Source organism: Carassius auratus, unplaced genomic scaffold (genome assembly GCF_003368295.1).
Source record: "Carassius auratus strain Wakin unplaced genomic scaffold, ASM336829v1 scaf_tig00040578, whole genome shotgun sequence".
Taxonomy (NCBI): Eukaryota; Metazoa; Chordata; class Actinopteri; order Cypriniformes; family Cyprinidae; genus Carassius; species Carassius auratus.
This window is the reverse complement of record NW_020526600.1, coordinates 12,022-39,536: the sequence shown is the minus strand read 5'-3', so window position 1 is coordinate 39,536 and position 27,515 is coordinate 12,022. Positions and strand designations below refer to the sequence as shown.

Below are 27,515 nucleotides of genomic sequence, written 5' to 3'. Positions count from 1 at the left end.
AAATGTGAGATAATAAAGGAGGTGCATTGCAATTTTTTTTCTCTATCATCTAAACCCTTTAAAGAAAGAGATGGGGGAAAGTAATGGGCTGTAAAAACATGCTTGGACACAGACACTTGGAATGTGTTTTTCTCCTGAAATTGCACTATTGAAAGCACTTTACTATAATAACCCGTCTCTCCCGGCTTTAGAGTGGCTTTAACCCGGGATTCACCGCAATACAGGGTCCTTGATGTTTTGGGGACCTTAAAAATGAATGGGTCAGACGGATGCCGAAATGAGTCACATAAAAGGGTCATATTCTACCGTTTTAAAGCTTTTTGTCCATGTAAAGTCCCATTTAATTTTAAGGTTTCTTAAAATGTGTGATTTTTTAATAGAAATAAATACTTTTATTCAGGAAGGATGCATTAGATTGATTTAAAAGTGACATTTTTAAATGTTACAAAATGTTACTTTTGAACTTTCTGTTCATCTGTTAATCCTACAAAATAAAATATATCACCATTTCCTCAAAAATATTGTGCGGCACAAGTGTTTTCAACACTGATAATAATCAGAAATGTTTCTTGAGCCGTAAATGAGTATATTATCATGATTTCTGAAGATCATGTGACACTGAAGACTGGAGGAATGATGCTGAAAATACAGCTTTGATCAATGAAATAAATTACATTTTACTTTATATTCACATAGAAAACCATTATTTTAAATAGTAAAAGTATTTCATATTTTTTATGTTATTTTACTATGAATAAATGCAGCCTTGATGAGCAGAAGAGTGGTTTTTACAAAATGTAAACGTTTATTATTTACACACTCTTGTCTCTTTTTTCCGAACCCGTATGGCTTTCTTTCTTCCATGGAAGATAAAAGAAGATGTTTTGAAGAATGTTTCAGTGTTTGTTTTTATTTATCTGTACAATGAAAGGCAATGGGGTCCAATGTCAGCATTTTTACCTCAGCATTTTTAAAAACACATTATTTTGTGTTCTGAAATGACATCAAGGCTGAAATATCGCTTTTTAAACAACTGGAATCAATTAAAAAAACACCTTTACAAGAGATTTAAAAAAACAGTATTTTTTCTCCAAAAACGACTCATTTTTTCCAGCTCTGTTTCAACACTCGCTTCTTTATGTATTGAAATCGTGGAGTTTATTTCATGTTATTCTGCTTTTAGTGTTTTGATACTGTTTTACTACGTGTTTACTTATTGTACGGCACTTTGCTCAGTGGTCGGTCTTGTAAAAGTGCTCAATAAATACATTAAAAGACACACATAAACATCAGATTCTGGACCTCTGAGTGTGTTCCTTCCTCCACAGAAAGCGGAGATCGCTGTGGCCCCGTTAACCATCACTCTGGTCCGGGAGGAGGTGATCGACTTCTCCAAGCCCTTCATGAGTCTGGGCATCTCCATCATGATCAAGAAGCCTCAGAAGTCCAAACCGGGCGTCTTCTCCTTCCTGGACCCGCTGGCCTACGAGATCTGGATGTGCATCGTGTTCGCCTACATCGGCGTGAGCGTGGTGCTCTTCCTGGTCAGCCGCTTCAGCCCGTACGAGTGGCACACCGAGGAGCCCGAGGACGGCTCCGACGGTCCGCCCAGCGACCAGCCCCCAAACGAGTTCGGCATCTTCAACAGTCTCTGGTTCTCTCTGGGCGCCTTCATGCAGCAGGGCTGCGACTTCACACCCAGGTGAGAGCCAGTAGAGCCGTGCAGTTCATCAAAATAAAGGCTGCAGTGGAATTAAATACATATACAGTACAGACCAAAAGTTGGGAAACATTACTATTTTTAATGTTTTTGAAAGAAGTTTCTTCTGCTCATCAAGCCTGCATTTATTTGATCAAAAATACAGAAAAAAGTGTAATATTGTGAAACTTAAAATAATTGTTTTTAAATGTATTATACTTTAAATTATCATTTATTTCTGTGATGCAAAGCTGAATTTTTAGGAACATTATCACATGATCCTTTAGAAATCATTCTAATATGATGATTCATTATCAAAGTTGGAAACAGTTCTGCTGCTTCATATTTTTTCAGAACATGTGATACTTTTTTAGGATACTTTGATGAATAAAAAGTAAAAAAAAAAAAAAAAAAAAAGAATATATGTTATAAAATATAAATATTTTGTAATAATAATATACACTACTGGTCAGTAATTTGGGGTCAGTAATCTTTTTTATTTCTTCTTTTTAAATAAAATCAATATTTTTATTCAGCAAGGATGTGTTAAATTGATAAAAAGTGATAGTAAAGAAAATATATTATAATATTTTTTTTTTGTTGTTGTTGAATAAATGCAGTTCTTTTGAACCTTTTATTGATCAAATATATTAGACAGCAGAACTGTTTCCAACACTCATAATAAATCAGAATATTAGAATGATTTCTAAATGATCATGTGATCGACTGATGTTACATGTGACACTGAAGCTGGAGGAATGATGCTGAAAATTCAGCTTTGCATCACAGGAATAAATTATTTTTTTAAAGTATATTCAAATAGAAAACTATTATTTTAAGTTGTAATAATATTTCACAATATTACTGATTTTTCTGTATTTTTGATCAAATAAATGCAGGCTTGATGAGCAGAAGAAACTTCTTTCAAAAACATTAAAAATAGTCATGTTTCCAAACTTTTGGTCTGTACTGTATGTGCCACATGTTTAAGGGCGAAGCCCGGCACTGTGTTCATTTACACGCTGGTGTTTTCAGTGGGTTTTTAAACATGAAATCATCAGTTTTTGTCACTTATAACATGCACTTTAATATGCAACATGTGCCAACAATTTCCCCAAACTTATAAACCTACTGTTATTAAAAAGAGAAGCTTAAAAGACTCAGTCAGCGGTTTTCAGTCAAGCTTTAATGTACAATGTTAGTGGTACTGTAAAACAAAATTATTATTGTAGTTGTTATATTTTTTTCTGAAATACTCTATTTTAATTTTACATGAAAATATAATTACAGTAGTAAAATTTCAGATTTATTAAAATTTTGTAATATAATATTACTTCTACAATTGAATAATAATAATAATAATAATAATGTTAACAATAATAATAATTATTATATTTGTAAATTATATTTAATAAATTATATTTGTTCCAATAATCTTCTCAAACTTAAACTGCAATTAAAAAATATATATATTCTCACAATTCTGAGAAAACAAAACTGCAAGACAATATAAATGTGCAATTCTGAGAAAATTTGCAATTGTTTTATTTGTTTCTGCCACAGAATTTAATTTAGAACAGGGTAATTAAATTTTTTTAATCTCGCAATTCTGACTTTTTCCTCAGAATTGCAAGTTTATATCGTGCAACTATTTGTATTTTGCGATTTCGTTAGAATTATGAGATATAAATTTAAATAAAAAATAAAATAAAATAAAAAACTAAACAAAAAGAGTAAGAAATGTGAGACAAAAAAATCAGAATTGAAAAAAAAAAATTGTTATATAATTGTTATATAATTCCTAATTTACTTTCTCACTTCGGGATCTTTTTTCCACCACATCTGTCAGAAATCTCTCTCACAGGCTTGATCTTTATAACATCTCTATAACTCAATAATAAACACGGCAGATATTTCCTGGCCTAAAGCGTAAAGCGGGTCATTCCTGTGCTTTGGTCTGCGCTGACCGAAAAGGCTCCCCAGAAGCCCAGGCACAAAATTAAAGAAACCGCAGGTCACCGTCTCCACTTCCTTCAAGACAAACATTAAACTTTCATCGCTGCAGCTGCACGGCAGAAAATCACACTTTATTTTTAGAATATTTATAAGAATATAGCATTTTATTATTGATAGCCAGAGAATGTGGCACAATGAAAAATAGATGTCCGGGGTCCTGAGAAAGGCAGTGCCTCTGAACTGCACTAAATTACTAGAATCTGTCCCAAAAAACCAAACAGAACGAGAGCGCTGCTGTGAATGTGTTGATCTGCTGTAAGAAAGCTTTCACACTCTTCCTCGTGAAACATTTACGCTGCCATATCATGCCTCGCTGGACTTAAACCTGTGTCTGGGAGCACGCAGCATTACACTGACAAAATTACATGGTTCTTGCCAAACGCCAAGCATTTTTGAGCTGCAGAGCGCACACAGATGTGGTTCTGAGAGGTTAATAGTGTCAGAAGCGTTCAGGTTTTCAGAAACAGTGACACTGGCCTTAGCCTTAGCATTAGCATTAGCCTGGTCAGCAGGTCTGTGCATTAAAGGACATTATACTGATCCACACACACACACAGTTAAATATATATACATATACAGTACAGACCAAAAGTTTGGAAACATTACTATTTTTAATGTTTTTGAAAGAAGTTTCTTCTGCTCATCAAGCCTGCATTTATTTGATCAAAAATACAGAAAAAACAGTAATATTGTGAAATATTATTACAATTTAGAATAAATGTTTTTAAATGTATTATACTTTAAATGATCATTTATTTCTGTGACGCAAAGCTGAATTTTTAGGATCATTATCACATGATCCTTTAGAAATCATTCTAATATGATGATTCATTATCAAAGTTGGAAACAGTTCTGCTGATTAATATTTGTTCAGAACATGTGATACTTTTTTAGGATACTTTGATGAATAAAAAGTAAAAAAAAATATATATAAATATTTTGTAATAACAATATACACTACTGGTCAGTAATTTGGGGTCAGTAATTTTTTTTCTTTCTTTCTTTTTAAATAAAATCAATACTTTTATTCAGCAAGGATGTGTTAAATTGATAAAAAGTGATAGTAAAGAAAATATATTATTATATTTTTTGTTGTTGTTGTTGAATAAATGCAGTTCTTTTGAACCTTTTATTGATCAAATATATTAGACAGCAGAACTGTTTCCAACACTCATAATAAATCAGAATATGAGAATGATTTCTAAATGATCATGTGATCGACTGATGTTACATGTGACACTGAAGGCTGGAGGAATGATGCTGAAAATTCAGTTTTGCATCACAGGAATAAATTATTTTTTTAAAGTATATTCAAATAGAAAACTATTATTTTAAATTGTAATAATATTTCACAATATTACTGATTTTTCTGTATTTTTGATCAAATAAATGCAGGCTTCATGAGCAAAAGAACTTCCTTCAAAAACATTAAAAATAGTAATGTTTCCTAACTTTTGGTCTGTACTGTATATATATACACACAATAAAAACATATTTTGTCATTTTACACAATCCAATAAAAAACTAAAAACAGAACATATGTTTTATTTTTTTAAGTTTCTAAAAATAAAAAAGTATAATGTATATAATATATAAACTATAGCTATTCCATCGTACTGCATTAAATAGTAAAGGATATAATGCACAGCAATGTCCATCATAATGCAGTGTGAATCTCTTTATAATGCATCACATATACAGGAATATTTCTTCCAAATATCATGCGCCGCTGGCTGTATTGTGATGATGTCAGAGCGTGTTGTTTCTGTTCTGCAGCAGAGCTTTAGGACACGGCGTGTGATTCATGCGGCACACGCACAGATCATTTCCTCTGAAAGGATTATTGCTCTTAATCCTGTGATGTACACATTTATAATAGACTCACAGTATTATGACTGTGAATGTTTGATTATGTCGTGCCGTGCCTGATGGCTGTTTAAATGGTGCTTGATCTGTGCAGATTTCTCTTCTGCTTCAGACCAGAACACTTTTTTTTTTTACTGGAGGAAATGTTATTATGGATTATAGACTTATATTTTAGTTAAAAAGATTTTTTTTATGGATTGTTTTATGGATTTGTTTCAGGTTTTGTCTTCTCTAGATGTTAACTGATGGACTGGATTACTTGTGGATTATTGTGATATTTTTATCAGACTCTCGTTCTGACGGCACCCATTCACTGCAGAGCATCCATTGATGAGACACTGATGCAATGCTACATTTCTCCAAATCTGACGAAGAAACAAACTCATCTAGATGTTGGTAACCTGAGGGCGAGTACAATTTTAGCATATTTTCATTTTTGGTGAGCTATTCCTTTAACCGGAGAAGGTCGGCCACACATTAGCAGAAAGGTCACACACCTGTCAAGATGCATCACACACACACACACACACACACACACACACATGGATTGTTCTGCTGGTCACATCTCTCTCCTGCTTCCTAGTGTCTCTCGCTCTTTTGTTCCTTCCATTTTCTTCTGTTCTCAGTCTCCTCCACTGTTATCAAACTCTCTGTTACAACACTTTCTCATTCTCTGTCTGCTTTGCAAAAATTCCTTCAGTGATTCAGATCCTAAAACGACGCCATCAGTGGATTCAAGCCTTAATGTGATGCAAGAGTCAGTTCATCAGAGCGAGATTAGAGTGCTGCTTTATAACCGCTGATGGCACACAGATAAACGCAATCACACACACACATCAAAAGGACCATCTTATCACCTCATCCACCATCAGAAGAGAGAGAGAGAGAGATTTGTCCGTTCCAGCCATGACTTTGATCTCTCTCATCAGTACATGTGTTCTCGGAGGACATGACTCTTTAGATAGGGTCAGTGTCTCCTCCCCATCTCTCTCTCCGAAACCATGTGCATCGGAACCATTGCATGTGTGTAGGACAAGACCCACCCACTTTTTAAGACACCCCCATGTCATCCAAGATGTTCATGACTTCGTCTTCAGTCGCAAATAAATTAAGGTTTTTGAGGAAACATTCCAGGTTTTTTCTCCATATAATGGACTTCAGTGGGGATCAACGGGCTGAAGGTCCAGACTGCAGCTTCAGTTGAGCTTCTACACGATCCCAGACGATGAATAAAGGTCTTTTCTAGAGAAACCATCTGTCATTTAAAAAAAAAATGATATACTTTTCAACAACGAATGCATGTCTTGCACTAGCTCCACGATGCGCATCCTCAAATTCATGCATTGCGTAAACACGTTGGAAAGGTTACATGCAGTTAACTCTTTGTCTGTGTACTCTGGTTCAGAAGAGTCATGTGGGACGAAAAACTAAATTTTTCCTCCTTTAAAAAGTCTGACATTGTTGTTTTACCTTTTTAAGTAAAGGGCGTTTGACTTGTTTTGCATGTTCGCTTTGTAAACACTGGGCCGGTACTTTTTCGCCTACATCACGCGTGACCTTTACATAGTGACTATGTCATGCATGTCCAGCTAGAAGATACAATATGAGCATTTGTGTTTAAAAAGTGTATAAATGTTTATTTTTTGAAGAAAATGACAGATTGTTTCTCTAGATAATACCCTTAACTGTGGTTTGTACCTTCACCCCATTGGTCCTCATTCAAGTGCAATATATGGAGAAAAATACTAGTAGTTTTTCCTCAAAAAACTTAATTTCTTTGTGACTTAAGACACAAAGACATGAACTTGGATGACATGGGGGTAAGCAAATTATCAAGAGTTTAGTTTAAGTGAATGTTCATCATGATTTGTTCGCCAGTTGCTTCTAAAGGCATCATTTAGTGTTTGTTGCAGCACTTAATTATAGTTACCCTTACACTATGTTGGACCCACCCACAGCTGTTTGCTTCCGACACCCATGGCTGAAACTGTCTCCATTTAGATTTCATTCCTGCCAGTGCAGGGACAGTACAAACTGCACACACACCACGCACATGCCTTAAATATACAGTCCCCACTGAGCTCAACTGTGAACTGACATCATGACTTGCTAGCTCCAGCGTTAAAGATTCGAGTAAAATGATCTAAAAGCTGTAGAATATCAAAGCATTGGAATTTAAAAAGCAGACATTATGACATCAAGATTCTAAAAGCCATTATGACATCATCGCTGGCAGTTACATTTTCAGGTCTGAACATTCTATGTGGCCATCACAGAATGCACCCTCTGCCATGTTGCCATGCCAACTTGCTTCTGTAAACAAAAGCTTGTGACACTTGCCCCGCCTCCAGAGTCTTCTGATTGGTGCACTCAATATTTTCATAAATAAAGTTGTCAATTATGTTTTTCGTTTGATATAATTGAGGTTAAACCACTGGAGTCACATGGAGTAGTTTAACGAGGTCTTTCCAACCGTTCTGGGCTTTGAATGTGTAATGAAACTTAAAAAATGTAGAGCCTGTAGTAGACTATTTTTTAGTAATAAGTCGATGGCTGCAATTCACTGGCCACCGGTGTCACTAATAACAAGGGTTTCTGAATTCTATATAGAGCCGCTAAATATCAGCATTTTTAGGAGTTAATATTTACTTTTGACTCTTAAACATGCTTGATGGTATTCAAGCAAACACAGTCAGTTGAGTCTTAAGTGAACATAAGAAATTGAAGAAATATGGATCAATATATTGTCTAGTGTTAGGGTTAAAAGATTTGTTTCTAAGTTGTTCAAGAAAGGGGAAAGCACTTCTCTTTCCATTATGTGTGCCTAACATGTAATCCCATGCACTTCAAAACTTGTAAATATTGTTTGTATTTTAAAATTACTTGTATTTTTTTATGTGCAGGATGATCGATGTGAGATAATATCCTTCCTCATAGTTTTGTGGCAGTAGAATGAGTTTGACTCTGTGAAATGGAATAAACAGATGGCTTTGTTTTCTACTGAGAGCACCAATGGGAAACTGCCTAGTTTGGCCTGAAACTCAATTGGAAATCTCTATAGAGATTTCAACAGATTTTATACCATCACAGCTTCTGTGAAGAAACCATTCAGTTCCCTTCAGTGCACTACCATATAAAATGCATTTTGCCTGGTATTTTATGGTAATTAAATTTAACTAAGGCTTTTGAGTGAATCTGCGTGTTCTTGCAATTTTATTGATGAACCCAGGTCAGCGTAGCTAGTGGTGTGTTTCAGTAGATGAAGTGAGAGAATGGTGCGTTTATAATGAGATCTTGGTTTCGTTTTAAAGACTAATTTCTCCTGGATTTACTGCAGACGCGCTTCAGTCTTATACGCTTATAATGAGTGTTCAGTCTCTTCTTGAAATAGTGTAAAGTCATTTCTAAAGCAGAAATGTAGTTAAAACATCTTCCGGAGTGACACCAGAGATTGTTCGGAAGTCTAAAAATCATTTTAGGAGTGACACAATAGAAGCTCATCGAGATTAAATGAACAGTTTACTCAAAAATGTAAACATTACTCACCCTCAGACTCATGAGTTTGATTCTTCATCAGATTTGGAGAAATGTAGCATTGCATCAGTGTGTCATCAATGGATGCTCTGCAGTGAATGGGTGCCGTCAGAATGAGAGCTGATAAAAACATCACAATAATCCAGCATTAAGATGTTTTTAAAATGTTTAAACCATTGCATCTGGCTAAAATACGAATCCATGATCCATAATAACACTTCCTCTAGTGAACAAGTGGTCTGGGGTGAATCAGGAGCAACACTGTTTACAAGCCAAAATAATCCAAAACAGCTCTAAACAAATACGTGGGTGGATTTCGTTATGAGAGACAACAGGAGATGCACATTTTTATGGAGTATGAACTCATATTTTGACCAGAAGCATCGTTAAAACGTCTTGATGCATTTGTTGCTTACAAATGTGCAGCTTTTGACTTCATAAGACGTTAACTGAAGGACTGGAGTGGTGTGGATTACTTTAACTGTCTCCAGACAAAGTCTGTAATATATCAGTCTGCTGCAAAATATCAAAACCTGTGTTCAGTGCTTCGTGCATGTTTTTTTTTTAGGTCTGATTGATGCTGGAAGGCTTTAAATAAATGAGCACTGGTGCAATCAGTCTCTAAACCTTTCCTAAATTGGAGATTGTGTGTCAACAAAATGGAAACAGCAGCTTACAGATGAGTTATTTCATGCTGCATGATGTCTTCAGAATGAACCAGATGTAATCAGATGGAGGCATGATGACAGCCTGAATTGATGTGTTGTGTTTTTTAACTGTGTGTCTCTGTGTGTCTCTCAGGTCTCTGTCTGGTCGTATAGTCGGAGGCGTTTGGTGGTTCTTCACCCTCATCATCATTTCCTCCTACACGGCAAACCTGGCCGCCTTCCTCACCGTGGAGAGAATGGTGTCGCCTATCGAGAGCGCAGAAGACCTCGCCAAACAGACAGAAATCGGCTACGGGACGCTTGATTCGGGTTCCACCAAAGAGTTCTTTAGGGTGAGAGAACGACATTAATGGTTATAATAAAACAGAAAAACAAGTCAAACCAAAAGAAAATCCATTTAGATAGAATTGTGTCAGCTGGTGGAGATCTAAAAGATGCTAGAATGTATCAAATTGATTGATCAAAAGTGACAGTAAAGACATATTGTTACAAAAGATTTTTATTTCAAATAAATGTTGTTCTTTTGAACTGTTACTTCATCAAAGAATCTTGAAAAATAAAACGAATCACAATTTCCACAAAAATATTGAATCAGAAATCAGAAATGTTTCTTTAGCCGCATATCAGTATATCAGAATGATCTCTGAAAGATCATGTGACACTGAAGACTGGAGGAATGATGCTGAAAATACAGCTGCGTATCACAGAAATATATTACGCTTTACAATATATTCACATAGAAAACAGTTAATTCAACTTGTAAAAATATTTTACAATATTACTATTTTTACTGTATTTTTTATCAAATAAATGCAGCCTTCATGAGCAGAAGAGAGTGATGTAAAAATTTTTTTTTAAAAATAGTAATAATTCCAAATTTCCGAACTGTAGTTTATATGTTTGTGTGTTTGGGTTTGTTTTGTAGTTTAAGGCTTCCAAAGACAGACAGACCACACTGACATGTACATCACAGTAACAGATCAGGAATCTAATCAGACTCCAAAGAGTATAAAAGCCAAACCTAGAGAGACGGGAGAGGAGCTGAAAAAGCAATTTTCTCAGAGAGCAAAGACAAAGTGACAGATAGGTGGAGAGAGAGACGGGTAATATGAGAGAGCATCGGCGTGAGCTGAATGAATGGTCTGTTCATTAATTAGCTGAGCAGCGCTGCATGCATCTCACTCCGTCTCTGTCTCTGTCTCCCTGTTGACATTCACAGATGGTGTGATGCTACACTGAAAAACATTCATTTTCTCAAATACACTGCTATTCGGTTTCCACCGACCTGTCACACTCTCTCCGCCATATTTTCTCATTCAATCCACACTAACCTGTCTCTCTCTCCCTCTCTCCATCTCTTTTCCAGCCCGTCTCATACTCATACATGAGCCCATTTCACATATTTTCTCATTCTTTCTATCAATCTAGTCAAAGTCAAGTACAATTATTTCACATTGCACATTGTTTCAAAGTAGCTTTAGAGAAAACCATGATGTTAATGTTTATAATATAGTGCATTATAGTCGCTTGAAGAGTTGGGCGATAATAGAGTTATATTTTGTGATGATGCAAGCAATCAAGCAGTTGAGATTTGATATATAATATATACTGAACAAATAATTAAATTTTGTAATTTCTTAATAAATCTCTTCTGCTTACCAGGGCTGCATTTATTTGATTGAAAATACAGAAAAAGTTTTACAATTTACAACAACTGTTTTCTATATAAATATATTGTGAAATGTAATATATTTCTGTGATGCACAGCTGTATTTTCAGCATCATTGCTCCAGTCTTCAGTGTCACATGATCTTCAGAAATCATTTAATAAAGAAACATTTCTGATTATTATCAATGTTGAAAACTGATTTTCCAATTTAATATTTTTATGGAAACCATGATATATTACCATTCACAAGTTGGGGTATGTACGATTTTTTAGTTGTTGTAAAGAAATTATAACTTTTATTCAATAAGGATGCATTAAATTGATCAAAAGTCACTGTAAAGACATTTGTTACACAAGATTTCTATTTCAAATAAATGCTGTTCTTTAGAATTTTCTATAAATCAAAAATCAATTATTAACTGTTTCCAACAATTAATAATAACCATTATTAATACTTGAGCACCAATGATAACGGAGCAGCTTATGAACAAACATGTGACACAGAAGACTGGAGAAATGATGCTGAAAATTCAGCTTTAAATCACAGGAATAAATTACATTTTACATTATATTCAACTAGAAAACAGTTATTTTAAATTGTAATAATATTTCACAATATTACTGATTTTACTGTATTTTTTAATCAAACATCTCGCAACAATATAAAATCTGATCCGTCTCGCTCTGTTATAACTGTGAGAATAAGTAAATGTCAGGCGTCCCGTTGGGTTTGGACTAATGCGTGAGTTTGTTTGTCATTTGTTGTGGGGCGTTTGTGTCTGAGCACAGGTTTGTCAAAGGAGTGGGTGATGTTTTATTTCGGAGTGTTATGGCACAACAGCGCTCCAGACTGAACGTGACGAACATTATAATGAGCCGGTTGTCCGTCACGCTCCGCTGCTTTCCTCTCACACTCTGCAGCTTAAGACTAAGCCTGTGTGTAAAAGAGGCACAGATGATCAAGTACAAGACACACTGGGATACCAGCATGTCAAATATGAAATCTCATAGGACAAACACACACATTTCAGCCATATTAGACCCATCCGTCTTATTAAAGCAAAGCCTTGACTACACAAGATCTGAAACATAGGATCTGTTGTAATGTGTGAGAGTTGCCATTACTTAATATATTTTGGTGTCAGAAATGTATATTTTTATTGAATAAAGGTGCATTATATTAATCAAAATTGACATTAAAGGCATTTATGAAGTTAATAAGATTTCTATTTCAAATAAATGCTGATCTTTTGAACTTTTTTTATTTATTAAACAATCCAGGAATTTAAAATCCATCAGGGTTTCAACACAAAAGAAATATTTCTTGAGCAGCAAATCAGCATATTAGAATGATTTCTGAAGACTGGCGATATGATGCTGAAAATTCAGCTTTGATCACAGAAATAAATTACATTTCAAATGATATTCACATAGATAAAAAACATTTTAATTTGTAAAAATATTTTACAATATTTAATGTATTTTTGTTTAATAAATGCAGCCTTGGTGGGCACAAGAGACCCCAAACGTTTCAACAGTAGTGTCCATTATATTTTATTTGTTTCCTAGACTCCACACTATCATCATTTCTATCATCATCATCAAATAATTTCAGCTCATATCAATATTGCATGTATATAAATTAGCATAATGAGCAAGAATTGTACAGAGTCAATTACTTGCAAAAACAAAACAAAAAAACTAAGAAAACATCAGAATGATAGAAGACGCCTTTGCACTGTTTAAGACAAGGTTATTATATTAATGAACTAAAACTGAAACCATTAAAAAACTTTTAGCTATTTCATATAAAATACATATTCATTAAAATAAAAAATAAAAAAGGTTAGTTTAACTTGATGTACTAAAATAACTCAAATTAAAAATACTAAATCTAATAAATAAAAATGTATAGACATAAAAGAAAACTAATAACAATGACAAACAAAATTGCTAAAATTGTAACAAAAATTAAAGTGAAAACAGAAAGTATCAATATCCCATATATTAATGAAAATTATTTTCAAATATTAACTAAAATAATACTGGAATGTGATTATTTCAGGACAGTGACTGACTATTAGTGTTTGTTTTTTTTGTTTTTTTTTTACAAAAGTAAAAATGACACAATTACAAAAGCAAATGCCATAAAATATTCACATCTTCCCTTTTCGTTTTTATGCATCACTATCTACACTGTAAAAAATGACTGTGATTTTAACGGTAAAAAAAAAAAAACCCAGATTTTTTACAGTAATTTCCTGTAAAATTCCCCGTAAACTAACGTTCCCAGAATTCTCTGCATTGCACTTCAAATTTAGTTTCTTCTATTTTTTTTTACCAGTGTATTAGAAAAGTACAAAACAGACTTCAGTACTTCAATAAGTTTCTATATTAATATTATATCAGTTAAATTACGGTATTAAACTGCATATTTTAAGGTACAATCATTAAACCTAAAACAGTGTAACTGTATTTTTTACGGTATAACTTCAGCTGTCGTTTTTTACCATATATTTTACCAGGGGTTTATTCAGTGTACAAACAGTATATTTGAGATTGATGTGAATCAGATTTAATCAAAGCATTCGTGACCGACAGCATCCCAGTGTTCACTGCATGTCTTTCGCTGCGCCCTCTAGAGGTCAAAGATTGCGGTGTACGAGAAAATGTGGAGTTTCATGAAGTCGGCCGAGCCCACGGTCTTCACCAAGACGACGGCCGAGGGCGTGGCTCGCGTGCGCAAGTCCAAAGGGAAATACGCCTTTCTGCTGGAGTCCACCATGAACGAGTACACGGAGCAGCGCAAGCCCTGCGACACCATGAAGGTCGGAGGGAATCTGGACTCCAAGGGCTACGGTGTGGCCACGCCCAAAGGATCGCAGCTAAGGTGGGTGGAGTATTATAACAACCGACCAATCACAGCGCTGTTATAGTATTCCACCCACCCTGCTGTGCTTCTCTCTCTGTTTCTGTCTTCCTCTCTTTTCTCTCTGCCTGTTCTGTCCTTCTCTCAGTTTTCACCCTCGGTACTCTCTGTGATGCAGTGATATCTTGGTGGACACATATACAGATGCTTTGCATTGCAATTCTATGGATAATATATATTTAAATACATTATATATTTTAAAGGGCTCCATCTATCATGATAAATGAAATAGGCTCTTCCTTGACATACTAAAATAGTTATGATTTTTTATGCTTTCTGTTTTATTTTAGCCATTTTTTTTTAGAAGTGTTAGTAATAAAAAAAAAAAGTCTATATAGTTTTTATTCATTTTGGTAAGATTCACAATAAGGTCTCATTTGTTAATGCATAAGCTAACGTGAACTAACAATGAAAATATATATTTTGCAGAATATACTAGCCTCTGTTTGTTAGATAATAAAAAATAATTAGCATATTAGTTTATACTATAGTATATTGACTATTGTTGATGGATATAACTTTAATAAATTTAATAAGTTAAATGCTGTACAAATATTGTTTATGTTAGTTAATATAGGTAACTAATTTTAACAAATGAAACCTTATTGTAAAGTGTTAAATTAATTTTCTTTTTAGTTATTTTAGTACATCAATTTAAATTAAAATAAGAAATGTAGTCCTGGCAAATATCTGAAAAAAAAAACATAATAAAAAAATTATAAAAAATGATTTTTTTTTTTTTTTTGTATTTCACTTAAGTTTTATTGCATGTAACTTTTTTTTACGGTTGTAGTTTTAATTTAATAGTTTAATAACTGAGTTAAGAAAGTCAACGATTTAAATGGATTTAAGCAAATAAAGAAAAAAATCAATTTGAACTATTTGCAAATAATTTTCATTTTAAAATATGTACACATTCACTCTTACTTTCTTATGCATAATGTTGAAAATGCAAATTATTTTGAGATACTAAAAAAAATTAAGATAATTCAGTAAAGTTGAGTAAAGTTTTGCTTTACTAGAAATACTGTCAGTCGTTTAACATTTCTATAATAAAACCTTATAAGACTTTTTATCTTCCAAGACTTCTTTCTCAGAATTGCAAGATGGAAAGTTTAGGTTATATGAATATTTATAACTTTTTAAAATGAAAAACACTCTTTAAACACAATGACAAAACCAAAAACTTTTTACTTTGACTATTTCGCTGTAGTGCTCATTTTATTTTATTAGTAAAGACAAAATATCTCCTGTATCCCACAAGATATCAGCGTTTGAGCTCACAGACAGTGCTGTGTGTGTGTGTGTGTGTGTTTAATATTGTTCTTCCTCCACAGAAGCGGCACTCAGGTAAACGCGTGCCTCATATGTTGCTCATTTCTTTCATCAAGCCTGTATCCTGTCTAACATCCTGAAGTATTATTTCTCACCTCTTTCACTGTTCCTGCAGAAACCATCAGCATGTTTCACACCACGCCATCCTCTGGATGTTAAAGTTGCTTAAAATTTCTAAAGACAACATGAAACTAACATTTACTGCCGAACATAAATATCCTCTTATTGAATATTACGCATCGGGACACATTACTGTATACACCACCATTCAAAAGTGTGGGGATTTAATACTGTTTTTGAAAGAAGTCTCTCCAAGTCTGCATACATTCATTCAAAAATACAGAAAAAAATCACAATATTCTGGAATATTATTACAATTTAAAATAACTATTTTCTATCTGAATATCTGTTAAACTGTATTTTATTTAATTGATGCACAGCTGTATTTTCAGCATCATTCCTCCAGTCTTCAGTGTCACATGATCTTCAGAAATCTGCTGCTCACTCAAAGTAATGTGTTGTAAATGTTAATTCATGTTGTCTATACACAGAATTAATTTTAATAATGTGCTGTTATGACGTGCGTCAGCTGAAATGAGTTTTAATGAGCGTTCTGATCTGAGGTCAGTTTTTGACCTGTGTGGAGCTTCAGTTCTGCTTGAGAAGATTTTATTGACCGTCTGAGATCACGGATCATCCTGAGGGTAAAAGAGAGAGCACTTGATCGTTTCTGTGTCTGATGTTGCTATCGGCCAGTTCAGCAAACTAATCTCAGCACTGTGACCTTTGACCCCTAACGTTAACCCCTTCAGAACAGTTATAAACAAGCTGCTAGCGTTTACAGATTCTGAGTTACAATCGTACATCCACTGCAAAAAAACCTAAAACAAACCTGTCATTGTGCTGTAAGTCTAAAACTGACACTAATAGACAGAATCTCCTTCGGCTGAAATCTCACGCATGTCTGACAATAACAGTTCACCCAAAAATTTAAATCTGCCGAAATGTGCTCACCCTCAGGTCATCCGAGATTACGATGAGTTTGTTTCTTCATCAGGTTTGTAGAAATGTAGCATTGCATCAGTGTCTAATCAATGGTTGCTCTGCAGTGAATGGGTGCCGTCAGAATGAGAGTACAAACAGCTGATAGAAACATCACAATAATCCACAGGGAGCATTATTATGGACTTGTATTTTAGATGGAAGTTAAAAACAACTTAATGCTGCTGGATTTGTTTCAGCTTTTCACTTCTCAAGACATTAACTGATTGTCCTGGAGTGCTGTGGATTATTGTGATGTTTTTATCAGCTGTCTGGACTCATATTCTGACGGCACCCATTCACTGCATTGCATCCATTGATGAGCAAATCCATTCCCATGAAGAAACTAATTGCACAGTTCCCACAGAGATTTTAGATGAAAGGTTGAGTCTCCACACAGACCTGAAAAACAAAATAATGGATGTGAATACTGGCGTACCACGGTACATAGTATATACTGCACACTTCCTGCTGGGTTTAAATCGCGTATGAAGCATGCAGTATGTACAATACAAAATATTTTCTCTTCATATGATAACATCCAAAAGACGAATTATTAACTAAAAACATCCTACAATTATGTTGCACCAGTGAAACTCATTTGTAAATGTGCTGCAAAAACATGATTTTCTTACTCAGTGTTTTTATCTTGTTTTATGATATTTAAGGGGTCATGAACTGACTTTTTTAACATTATTTTATGTAGTTATCAAGATTTCTACATCATAATTTAAAAGTCACAGCCTATTTCTTGTTTTGACCTCCTCATCCGATGCTGACCACTGCTCTGATTTGCCATCAGTTGTGTGTTTGACAGCTTACATCCTTCACAGATGGACACATTAATACTAAATACATCTCAAACAATCTGTTATAACAGACAACGCAATAGTGAGCACGTATTAATAACAGTTACTCGCAACGCAATGACTGTGTTTTTCCACATCTTGGCTCTGAATAGCGTCTTGTTGTTTTGGAGCATCTGTATCTTTTGGTTTCTGCGTTTTTTTAAATAAACTAAATGCGTGATTCGGTGGGCGGAGCTAAACAGGCAGTGATGTCACTGCGTTGCGTTGAGCCACATTATTACATCATAAAGTGGCACATTACACAACCTGTGGTTTTGGCAGATTGGCTTCAATAGAAGCAGTTTTAAGGCTAACGAGGAAAATTTGATGTTTTGGATATTTTTATAGAACAAATATGACAATAGATTACGGGAATTTATATTTTTTCAGTTCATGACCCCTTTAAGTCTTGTTTTCTGAAAAAAAATTTTTTTTATAATTTCTAAATTAAGTGAGTTTATGGTTAAATAAAATAAATCTTAGTGGTGTAAGAAAAATAAATTGAATTCAAAAGAAAAAAAAAACAAGATTATTTTCTTACTGTACTAACAGATATTAGTTCTTGTTTTAAGCAAAAACTAAATTTTAATTAATTTTTTTAGACTTAATTTCTGAAGGAAATGAATCTTAAAGATTTTATATATTTACAATTGAAAATTAGACAAATATATTAAGTGAGAAAAATCATGTTTTGCAGTGCAGGCAGATGTAACTTATTAAAAGTCCATATGAAATCATATCTGACACTGTTTACTTTCTTAATACACAATCCAATTTATTTGATGAACTTATCAGTTCACTCTGAATTAAAATCCCGCCCTACATTTTTTTGTGTCTCACAAATCATAAATGTCACACTGTGGTAGTAAAATTGTTGACGATTGCCTTTTTTCGCTGCAGCATAGTGTTTCATGTCATCATTTCTTCATCAGATATGACACGCTTGTGGAAACACTGAGGATGTTTCCCTCACATCTGTTTCTCGCTCTCATTTATTCCCTCTGATGTGGCTTTCTGAAATCATCCGACTGAACATTTTAATTTGCTTCAGTCTACATTTACACTAGAAATATGTCCGTTTTGATATGCAGGCACACAAATGGTTGGCCGCTGTTCAATTTATTTCAATGACAAACAGCAGATAAAATGCATTGCAATGTCAGTATAGTAAGAAAAACATTCAATTTCTGTTTCACATTTTGCTGAAAATTACAGTGTTCATAGAAGCTTGAAATTCAATTCGTATGGGACGTTCTGTAACACCAGACTCCATGCAATATTCCATGAGACGCAAAAAAGTCTATTAAATGTCACAGCCAATCAGAAGACCGTGTGGGCGGAGCTATTTCAAATATTCAAACTCACGTTAGAGATTTTTAAGATTAAATAAAGCACAATCTTTATCTAGAATTAGCATTGTCATAGTTTGGAGGTTGTTTTTTCAGCCACGACATTGCAGATATAGAAACCGTTTGACCCTTTGTCGTGTAACTTGTACGTGTTGTATATGGGCGGGGTTTAAAATAGTGGGCGGGGCTTAGCTGCGGTCAATTCTACTTACAAACAAAAAATCTGTGGTTAATAAAATTTTGTCATTTTTAGTATGGTTGTAAAGGTATATTCAAACTCGCATTAGACTAAAGACTTTTAAGATTAAATATAGCACCTGTCTCTAGTTGCACACTGTGTTGTGTCTAGGCGGAGCTTGAAATAGTGGGCGGGGCTTGTCCAAAGATAATCAAACAAAAAACTTTTAAGACTAAATAAAGCACATAACCATTACTTGAGATGATCTTTGTTTTATATTGTAGGTTGCTGTTGTTACAGCAGCCACGACGTCACGGAAATAGAAACCGAGACCTGTTTATCACTTAAGGGCGTGGCTTAAAATAGTGGGCGGAGCTTAGCGACTGTCAATTCTGCTTACAAAATTATGTTTTTTAATAACAATGCTGATTTCTAAGATCAGTCATTTCTAAGTATCACTCACAGATGATAATCAAAGAAAGCTAAGTACCAAAATAAATCGTAGATGAATTGAGAGACTTGTTATTAAATTTACATTTTATTCAGTAGTGGAAAATATTGCTAAATTAGTTTAATGCAATGAGTTTTCTCCTTCGTTTTACTCAGTGTATAGTATTGCACTACTTTTTTTGACAGACAGATTGAATGAAATGAGAGCGAAAGAGAGATAGAAACAAACATCCCATAATAGTCCTCTTTAACAGCAGCTGCCTTCCACGAGCCTCTCTTATGTTCTCTCTTGTTTTCTGTTTGTTTTGTGTCGTCTAACCCGGGCGCTCATGTGATGTTTATGGTTTGTTGAAGAAATGCCGTAAACCTGGCCGTGTTAAAGCTGAATGAGCAGGGGCTGTTGGACAAATTGAAAAATAAATGGTGGTACGACAAGGGCGAATGTGGCAGCGGGGGCGGGGACTCGAAGGTTAGCCACCAATGACACGCAGAGGAGTGGTAAAAAAAAACAAAGATGACAATGTGATGCAAGAGAGACATCTGCCCTGACACGACGGCCCTCGCCGGCCAGGAACGAGAAACCAACAAATGTGTCAAAGGAGAAACAAACTGAAAAAAAGAAGCAATTACTGTCAAAACAGAAATATTTGCTAAAAGATGCAGGGTTTTCAACAAATGAGGGCTGTAACTGCACAGAAATCAAATAAAAGGAAGAATGCAGTTGCTTTATATAAAGAGGGTCCATAAGTATTTGAAATTCATCAAATTGACATTTTAATTAAAGATCAAAGATATAATTTACAGAATAATAAATTGAATCAAAAGTTAAATAAAAAAATGTAAACTGAACACACTGAAAATTAAGATTGATTTCAGAAAAATTTATCAATATTAAAAATGTAAAAAAAACCTAAATAATAATAATAATAATAAAAGAATATCAGAAAAACTATTTGAGTCAAGTTAAACTGAAAAACACTGCATAAAATAAATTTACACACACACATACTTATTACTATTTATTAGGGATGCACGATAATATCGGCACAACATCGGTATCGGCCGATAAAAGCTTAAAATGACCATTATCGGTATCGGCCGATATGAATATTTTTGCCGATGAGCCAAACCGATATTCTCCAAGTGAAAAAATTGACCTGTTTTTCAGATGTGAATGTCTGTCTACATTTGTAAAATAATAAATGTATGGTAGAATCAGTACAGAAGAGATACATGGATTTCTCTTCAGTAAAATTAAAGTTTAAATATATCAGTATATATTTGTATATATATCGATATCAGTATCGGCATCGGCCAAAATTATTTTGAAAATATCGGCATATCGAATATCGGCCAAAATCCAATATCGTGCATCCCTACTATTTATTATGTGTTTTTAATACAAAAATATATAATATTAAAATAACTATTTGAGTCAAAAAATGAAAAAACAATTGATTTAAAAAATAATTTGAATGAAGAAAAAATTAAAAAAATGTAATTAGATTTTTTTTTACATTTTCATGCATAGCATATATACACATATATAATATAATTGTATTATATATATATATATATATATATATATATATATATATATATATATATATATATAATAGAATTATATTATATATGTGTATATATGCTATGCATGAAAATGTAAAACAATATAATAAAAATAACTATTTGAGTAATATTTATAATAACAAAACAAAATACACAATAATTATTTAAGTAATATTGTTTTGTAAAACAGAAAAACAATTTGAATCAATTTATAATGAAAAAAATACAATTTGTCATAAAAAAGTATAAAATAAATACACATGCATAACGTTTTATATATACGTATAAGCTATATAATTCTATAAAAATAATAATTTGAGTAAAAAAAAAAACCTAAATCACTTATCATTGTTATTATTATTGAATAGTACATATATAACTTATTATTGTTGTTCAATATCTGCTCTTTTCAGTCTGGAGTGTCTTCATCTGCGCTCTGAGCTGTTTGTGATGAGCCAATAGTTCTGGATTAGCAGTAATTGTTTGTGTTTTAATAATGAAATCAGGGCAGTATGTGTCTGTTGCCTGAAGTGATGGAGCGGGATCCCATCCATACGTCTGTGGCTCCACACACACACACACACACACACGAGCTCACACACGTGCACTCGATGGGACCTCGCCTTCATCACTTCCTGTGCTGCTGTGTGCCATGATGTATTGTAAATCTAATAACATAAAATAACATGGCCTATGATGTTATTTATGTTATTCTCTCTGAGAAGAACGCCGGTAAACCTGGCGGTGTTGAAACTGAGTGAAGCAGGAGTGCTAGACAAACTCAAAAATAAATGGTGGTACGATAAGGGCGAGTGCGGACCCAAGGACTCGGGAAGTAAGGTCAGTTTCCGGACGGAAAACCGCAAGCAAACCTGAAAAGCGCAGCTCTGAAAAACACAAAACACTATGAAATTAATCTGATGTGTTTTCAGAAAGAAAAAGATGACAGTTGTCTTAAAATGTCGCTGTCATCATCATAAAGAGATATTTTAGATTTGAACTAAATAGAACCTTTAGAATGAAACACTGTGACATCACAATACAAGAATGTTGCACTATGATGTCATGATTCAAGACACTTTCATGATGTCATAATAGTGTTCGGTTTTGTCTAGAATGCAGCTTTGTTAAAGTAGAAACTTAAAATGAACAGCAAATTGAAGAGAATATACTCAGTTAGCTTTAAGGCTAGTTAGTAGAAACACATTATGGCTGTAAGATTACAAGATTATATTCCATACAAATTAAAGTGATTTAGTTAGTTTTTTCCCCCCCAAATGCTGATCAAGATGAACAAAATATATGGTTGTAGAAGATTTCATACAGCTATTTTGTGCCATCTTTGAGAGTGCCAGGTTGTATATATTTTTTTAATATTATAAGTAATTTTCAAGTAAACAATTATGAATTTATTTTTTGTAATATTTCAAGTAATTAATTGTTTTAATTAATTATCATTTATAATTAAATAAAAATGTAATAATTATTTCCCCCAATTTGATACGTAGATTTGTTCATTTAAATGCATTTTAAACATTTTAGTTTGAAGTATTAATAGAAAACCAGAAATGTGCAAAATACAGTCATTTACTTAGTTATGAATTATTTTTCCCAAATACAACAAAAACATAGAATAAATATTTAAAATGCATTTAAAATACTTTTGAATCAATACATTAATGTATCAAACTGGGGAAAATATTTAATTATTTAATAATTAAATTTAATAATAATAAAAAATAATTAATTTAAAAATGATTATTATACAAATGATTATTTAAATAATTTACTTTAAATATTTCTCCCAGTTCTAAATTTTTATAAAATAAAAAAGATAAATATAAGACTATATACTGTGTAAAATAGAATTTAGTTTATTTAGTGTTTTTTTTTCAAAATAAAAGAAATATTTAATTACTAGTATAATAAACTTTTATTTAGATAATTAAATAATTTACTGTAAATAATAATGTCCCCCAGTTTTACACATTAAAATAATTCATTTAAATGCATTTTAAACATTTTTATAAAAGTATAAAGATAAATATACTGTGTAAAATAGACATTTAGTTAGAATAGTTTTTTTGTATTTTTTAATAAGTATTTAATTATTATTCTAATGAATCATTATTTAGTTAATTTAATAATGCACTTTAAATAATTATTTTCCTCAGTTTTACATTAATAAATTCATTTAAATGCATTTTAAACATTTTATAAAAGTATAAAGATAAATCCAAGACTATATACTTTGAGACAATTAGTTACTTAAAGTTTTTTTGTTAGTTTTTTAATAAGATAAATATTTAATTATTATTTTAATGAACTATTATTTAAACAATTTTCTAATTTGCAGTAAATAATGATTTATTTCCCCCAAGTTTGACACATTAATATATTAATTTAAACGCTATAAAAGTGTAAAAAGTAAAAATATACACTATACAAAATAAAGTAATTGTGCAAGGTTCCAAAAAAATCACTAAGAAAACTAAACCAAACCACCAAAAACGATAACAATCTAATTTAAATCATTTAAATAATTTAAGCCCTTCTGTACATGTTTAAAATCTAAATGGCAGTGGATTTCATTCTAATGTATTGATGTTAAATCAATGGCACCAGTAATGAAGATGATTATGAACTATTATTAAATATCTGTCATGTGTAAATGTGTTCCACTTCCTGCTTCTCTAACGCTCTCTTTTCTCCCTCGAATCCCTCTCCTCTCCAGGACAAGAGCTCGCAGGCGCTGAGCTTGAGCAACGTGGCGGGGGTTTTCTACATCCTGGTGGGCGGCCTGGGTCTGGCCATGATGGTGGCCCTGGTCGAGTTTTGCTATAAGTCCCGCGCCGAGGCCAAGAAACTGAAGGTGGAATCGGCCGAACTGAATTTTAGCCCTGCTCCCAGCCCAACGCACAGTGTGCAGAACTTAGCCACTTATAGAGAGGGATACAACGTGTACGGCTCTGACGCAGTAAAGATATAGGGGTAGGACAGAAAGCCTGGGGTTCGGCCTGACGTCTGCTAATGTCGTGACAGCTTCCCATCCCTCCGTTTACTTACGTTCCGTCTTGCTGTGTTCACTTCTGACAGAGACCCCTTCATTTCTGTCGCCTGTCGTTCTTTGCTTTGTCTTCGTATGGCATCTGCCTTGACTAGAAGGTGTCGGGATTGCATTGGATTGTTCTTCCTGGCTGCAGTTGCTGGTGTTTTCGCACTGTTGGCTTTCTGTTTCAGACACCTGCATTAAAACAAACGGCGCACAAAACATTCACACAGGAGCTCAAATTATTACCAAACCAAACATCTTAGTATGCAACCTTCTAACGCTTTATAAAGGATTGCTGCTTATATATTTATTGTTTAGAGATGTTAGCTCTCTGCTATAGACCGGCGGTTCTCATCTGGTGGGATGATTTGATGGACGAAAGCAATGCTAAATGCAAATAATATCATGCAACTAACCACAAATTAAACTTTATAGTATTTTGACATGCATTTGCAAAAGTCTAATAAAATAGTCACTTAGATGGTTATTTGTGCAACAAGTAACCCTTGTATTATAGTTTTTTGACCCTATATATATATATATATATATATATATATATATATATATATATATATATATATATATATATATAGTAAATCTTCAGTAAATAGTAAAAGCAGTAAATATTTAGCATTAACAGTACTTACAAATTACAAACAGAAAAATAAACATGCAAACATATGACTTTTAACATGCATGAACTGAACATAACATATAACAGTACCATAACTGTTTTTTAAAACACTTTTTTTTAAACTGAAGTGTGGAAAATCAATTAATCTGTGAAAAAAGCATGGCGCTTGCAACACCAAGATCATGGGTTCAATTCTTGATTTTGAGCGAAAATTAACATGCATGAACTGATTGAATGAACTTAATCGATTTTCCATCATGCAGTTGATAAAATCATGTTTTTTATATTTTTAATTATATTTGTATTAATGTGTTGATTAGTTTTTGTTTTTATATTATTTTAATTTATGTTATAGTCTTTTTTTGGTTTATATATATATATATATATATATATATATATATATATATATATATATACAATAACAAAAAAAGACTATAACATAACATATATATAATATATATATATATATATATATATATATATATATATATATATATATATATATATATATATATATATATATTGGTCATAAGGTCATAAAAATATATATATAGTATATAGTCTTTATCATTTTTAGTTTCATTCATTTATTTTTATTTATTTATTTTTTTGGTTAAACAAAGTGACATTATTACATTAAAATGAAAAATGTTGCCTTGGTATTTTTGTTTATTTTATTTAAAGCAAGAATTATTATGTTTTTTTTTTTTTTTTTTTTTTTTTTGTTGAGTCCAATAACCCTGGCTGCCTTTAACCAAGAAATATTAAATATTGTCTTATAACATCATAATATAAACTTTGTATTCACATTCCACAATACAAAACTTTGCAAGTTCATGACCTTAAATGAAGAAAAACAAAAAAGGCACAACATACAGAAATAAATCTTTAACCAGTATATAATCCACATACTCAAAACCCAAATTGATGCGCAGCATAATACAAGGGTTAAAATGATTAAACAATCCTGGTACAAAGCTAAACCAGCTGAGATCCGCCGCTTTAGACAGCAGCTATGTGCAATGTGTTATTTGGTGCAAGTAGGGCATTATAGATCAAACGGCTGGTGGTTTAATGATGTTTGGTTGCATTTCTCTTTCTTTTGTTGTTTGCAACATCAACAAACCAGTCTATAATGCTGTGCTGATACTGAATAATATCTGACTGACCTCCAGAACCCTCCTTACGAAACATTAGCAGTATGAACATATAAAGTGTTGACTGTTAGGGGACACCGTTAATTAAACACTGGACAGTTAAATCCCTAGATTTAGTGGGAAAACGGGCGAAGGGCTGCATGCTGGCGTTAGAAATGCAGATGTCTAGCCATGTTTTTCATTCTAAGATGTTTTCTGTATTCGTTTGTGGCGGCCTTGAGCTTTTCTCCGTTCTGTCGTTGTGAATGTGTCGAGTGGTTTCATTGTGATGTCACTGTGTCATTTGCATATGTTGCCCCGCCCAGAGAGTTCCACATATTCTGACTCCGCCTCTCATCCCGCCCCCTTTTCTAGCTCACCTTCTCGGAAGCCATGAGAAACAAGGCACGCTTGTCAATCACGGGCAGCCTGGGGGAAAATGGGCGTGTCCTGAGGCCAGACTGCCCCAAGGCCGTGCACTCTGGCCCCTCCTACCGACATGGCCCCGCCCTCGCCGTGGTGTCCTCCGACCTCCCATAGAAACCAAAAACTCACCTTGTGCCTTAAAACATCTCAACCCTCTACCGAAGTTCAGATTTCACACAAAACACAGGAGAAACACGCCGTCGCCGGCTCAAACGCAACAAACTCTGTACTCTTTAAGCCCTCGGAAAAGACATCAACAATTGAAAATAAGCCGGGACGGCATCGTTACGTCTGCTTTGACGTTAGCAAGCATCAAGGATCCATGATGCCTTATCCTGAAGCCTAACATTGGGGATGAACATCATCGCATACAAGACGGAAAATCACAACCATTAAACTGTAAATGTAAAGACTTTAGCCGCGTTTCTCTGTTTAGCCGTCCGGCATCATCAAACCTGCATTAGATGTATTAAACCATAACATATTTACGACATGGTCCACAATCACTAGCTACTAAACTGTATGTAGATATTCTCTCAGGAGTCAGGAAGAGGGACGATGGATCTTTTATCATCTTTACAGGATTTCTTCAAGACGCCACTGGGAGCCGCTTGCTTTTTGGACTGAAATGTAAATAGACCAGTAGTAAAAGCTGAACACAATTCTTTTATAAACCATCTTAGATAATAAATCATTGCAATAATGACAATAGGGAGACCTGACTTGTAATTAAGAGATCTTTTATAAACACACAATATTATATATATATATACAGAAACCAATCTATATAATTGAGGGAGATCTGAACTAAAACAGCAGCGTTGTGTGTGAGACCATGGCATCTGTTCTGTTAACAGTTGTTTTGATAACCAATCAATTTACACAGTGTGTACGTTTCTTTGTCCTTAATTGAATGTCCACACATTTCACAAATTGGCACAAACACATGAGTGTAGGATGTGAACGACACACCACATCGCACACCGGGGTCACACAGACTCCCGATTCTCACCTTTGGTGTTTGGTTTAGTTTTTTGCCTTGTTTTTCTCTTTGTACCCACTGATTCAAATAAAACTGAAACATTTATACAATAAGTCTTTCCATTTTCATGCTTTAAA

At 33.5% G+C, this 27,515-nt stretch overlaps 1 protein-coding gene across 4 annotated transcripts in view; it reads left to right on the top strand.

Moving 5' to 3' along the window:
* gria4a (glutamate receptor, ionotropic, AMPA 4a) overlaps positions 1 to 27,471 on the top strand; it is a 70,739-nt gene extending 43,268 nt beyond the window's left edge. The window contains exons 11-16 of one of the 4 annotated variants that reach the window (XM_026254953.1): positions 1,329 to 1,702; positions 9,917 to 10,115; positions 14,095 to 14,342; positions 21,874 to 21,988; positions 23,883 to 24,020; positions 26,346 to 27,471. In XM_026254953.1, the coding sequence (XP_026110738.1) occupies positions 1,329 to 1,702; positions 9,917 to 10,115; positions 14,095 to 14,342; positions 21,874 to 21,988; positions 23,883 to 24,020; positions 26,346 to 26,510 (1,239 nt within the window). In that variant the 3' untranslated portion in view covers positions 26,511 to 27,471. Of the gene's footprint in view, positions 1 to 1,328; positions 1,703 to 9,916; positions 10,116 to 14,094; positions 14,343 to 19,936; positions 20,052 to 21,873; positions 21,989 to 23,882; positions 24,140 to 26,345 lie in introns of all 4 variants that reach the window. The other 3 variants (XM_026254952.1, XM_026254956.1, XM_026254954.1) reach the window with 3 other exon arrangements.
* Positions 27,472 to 27,515: the final 44 nt, after the last annotated feature.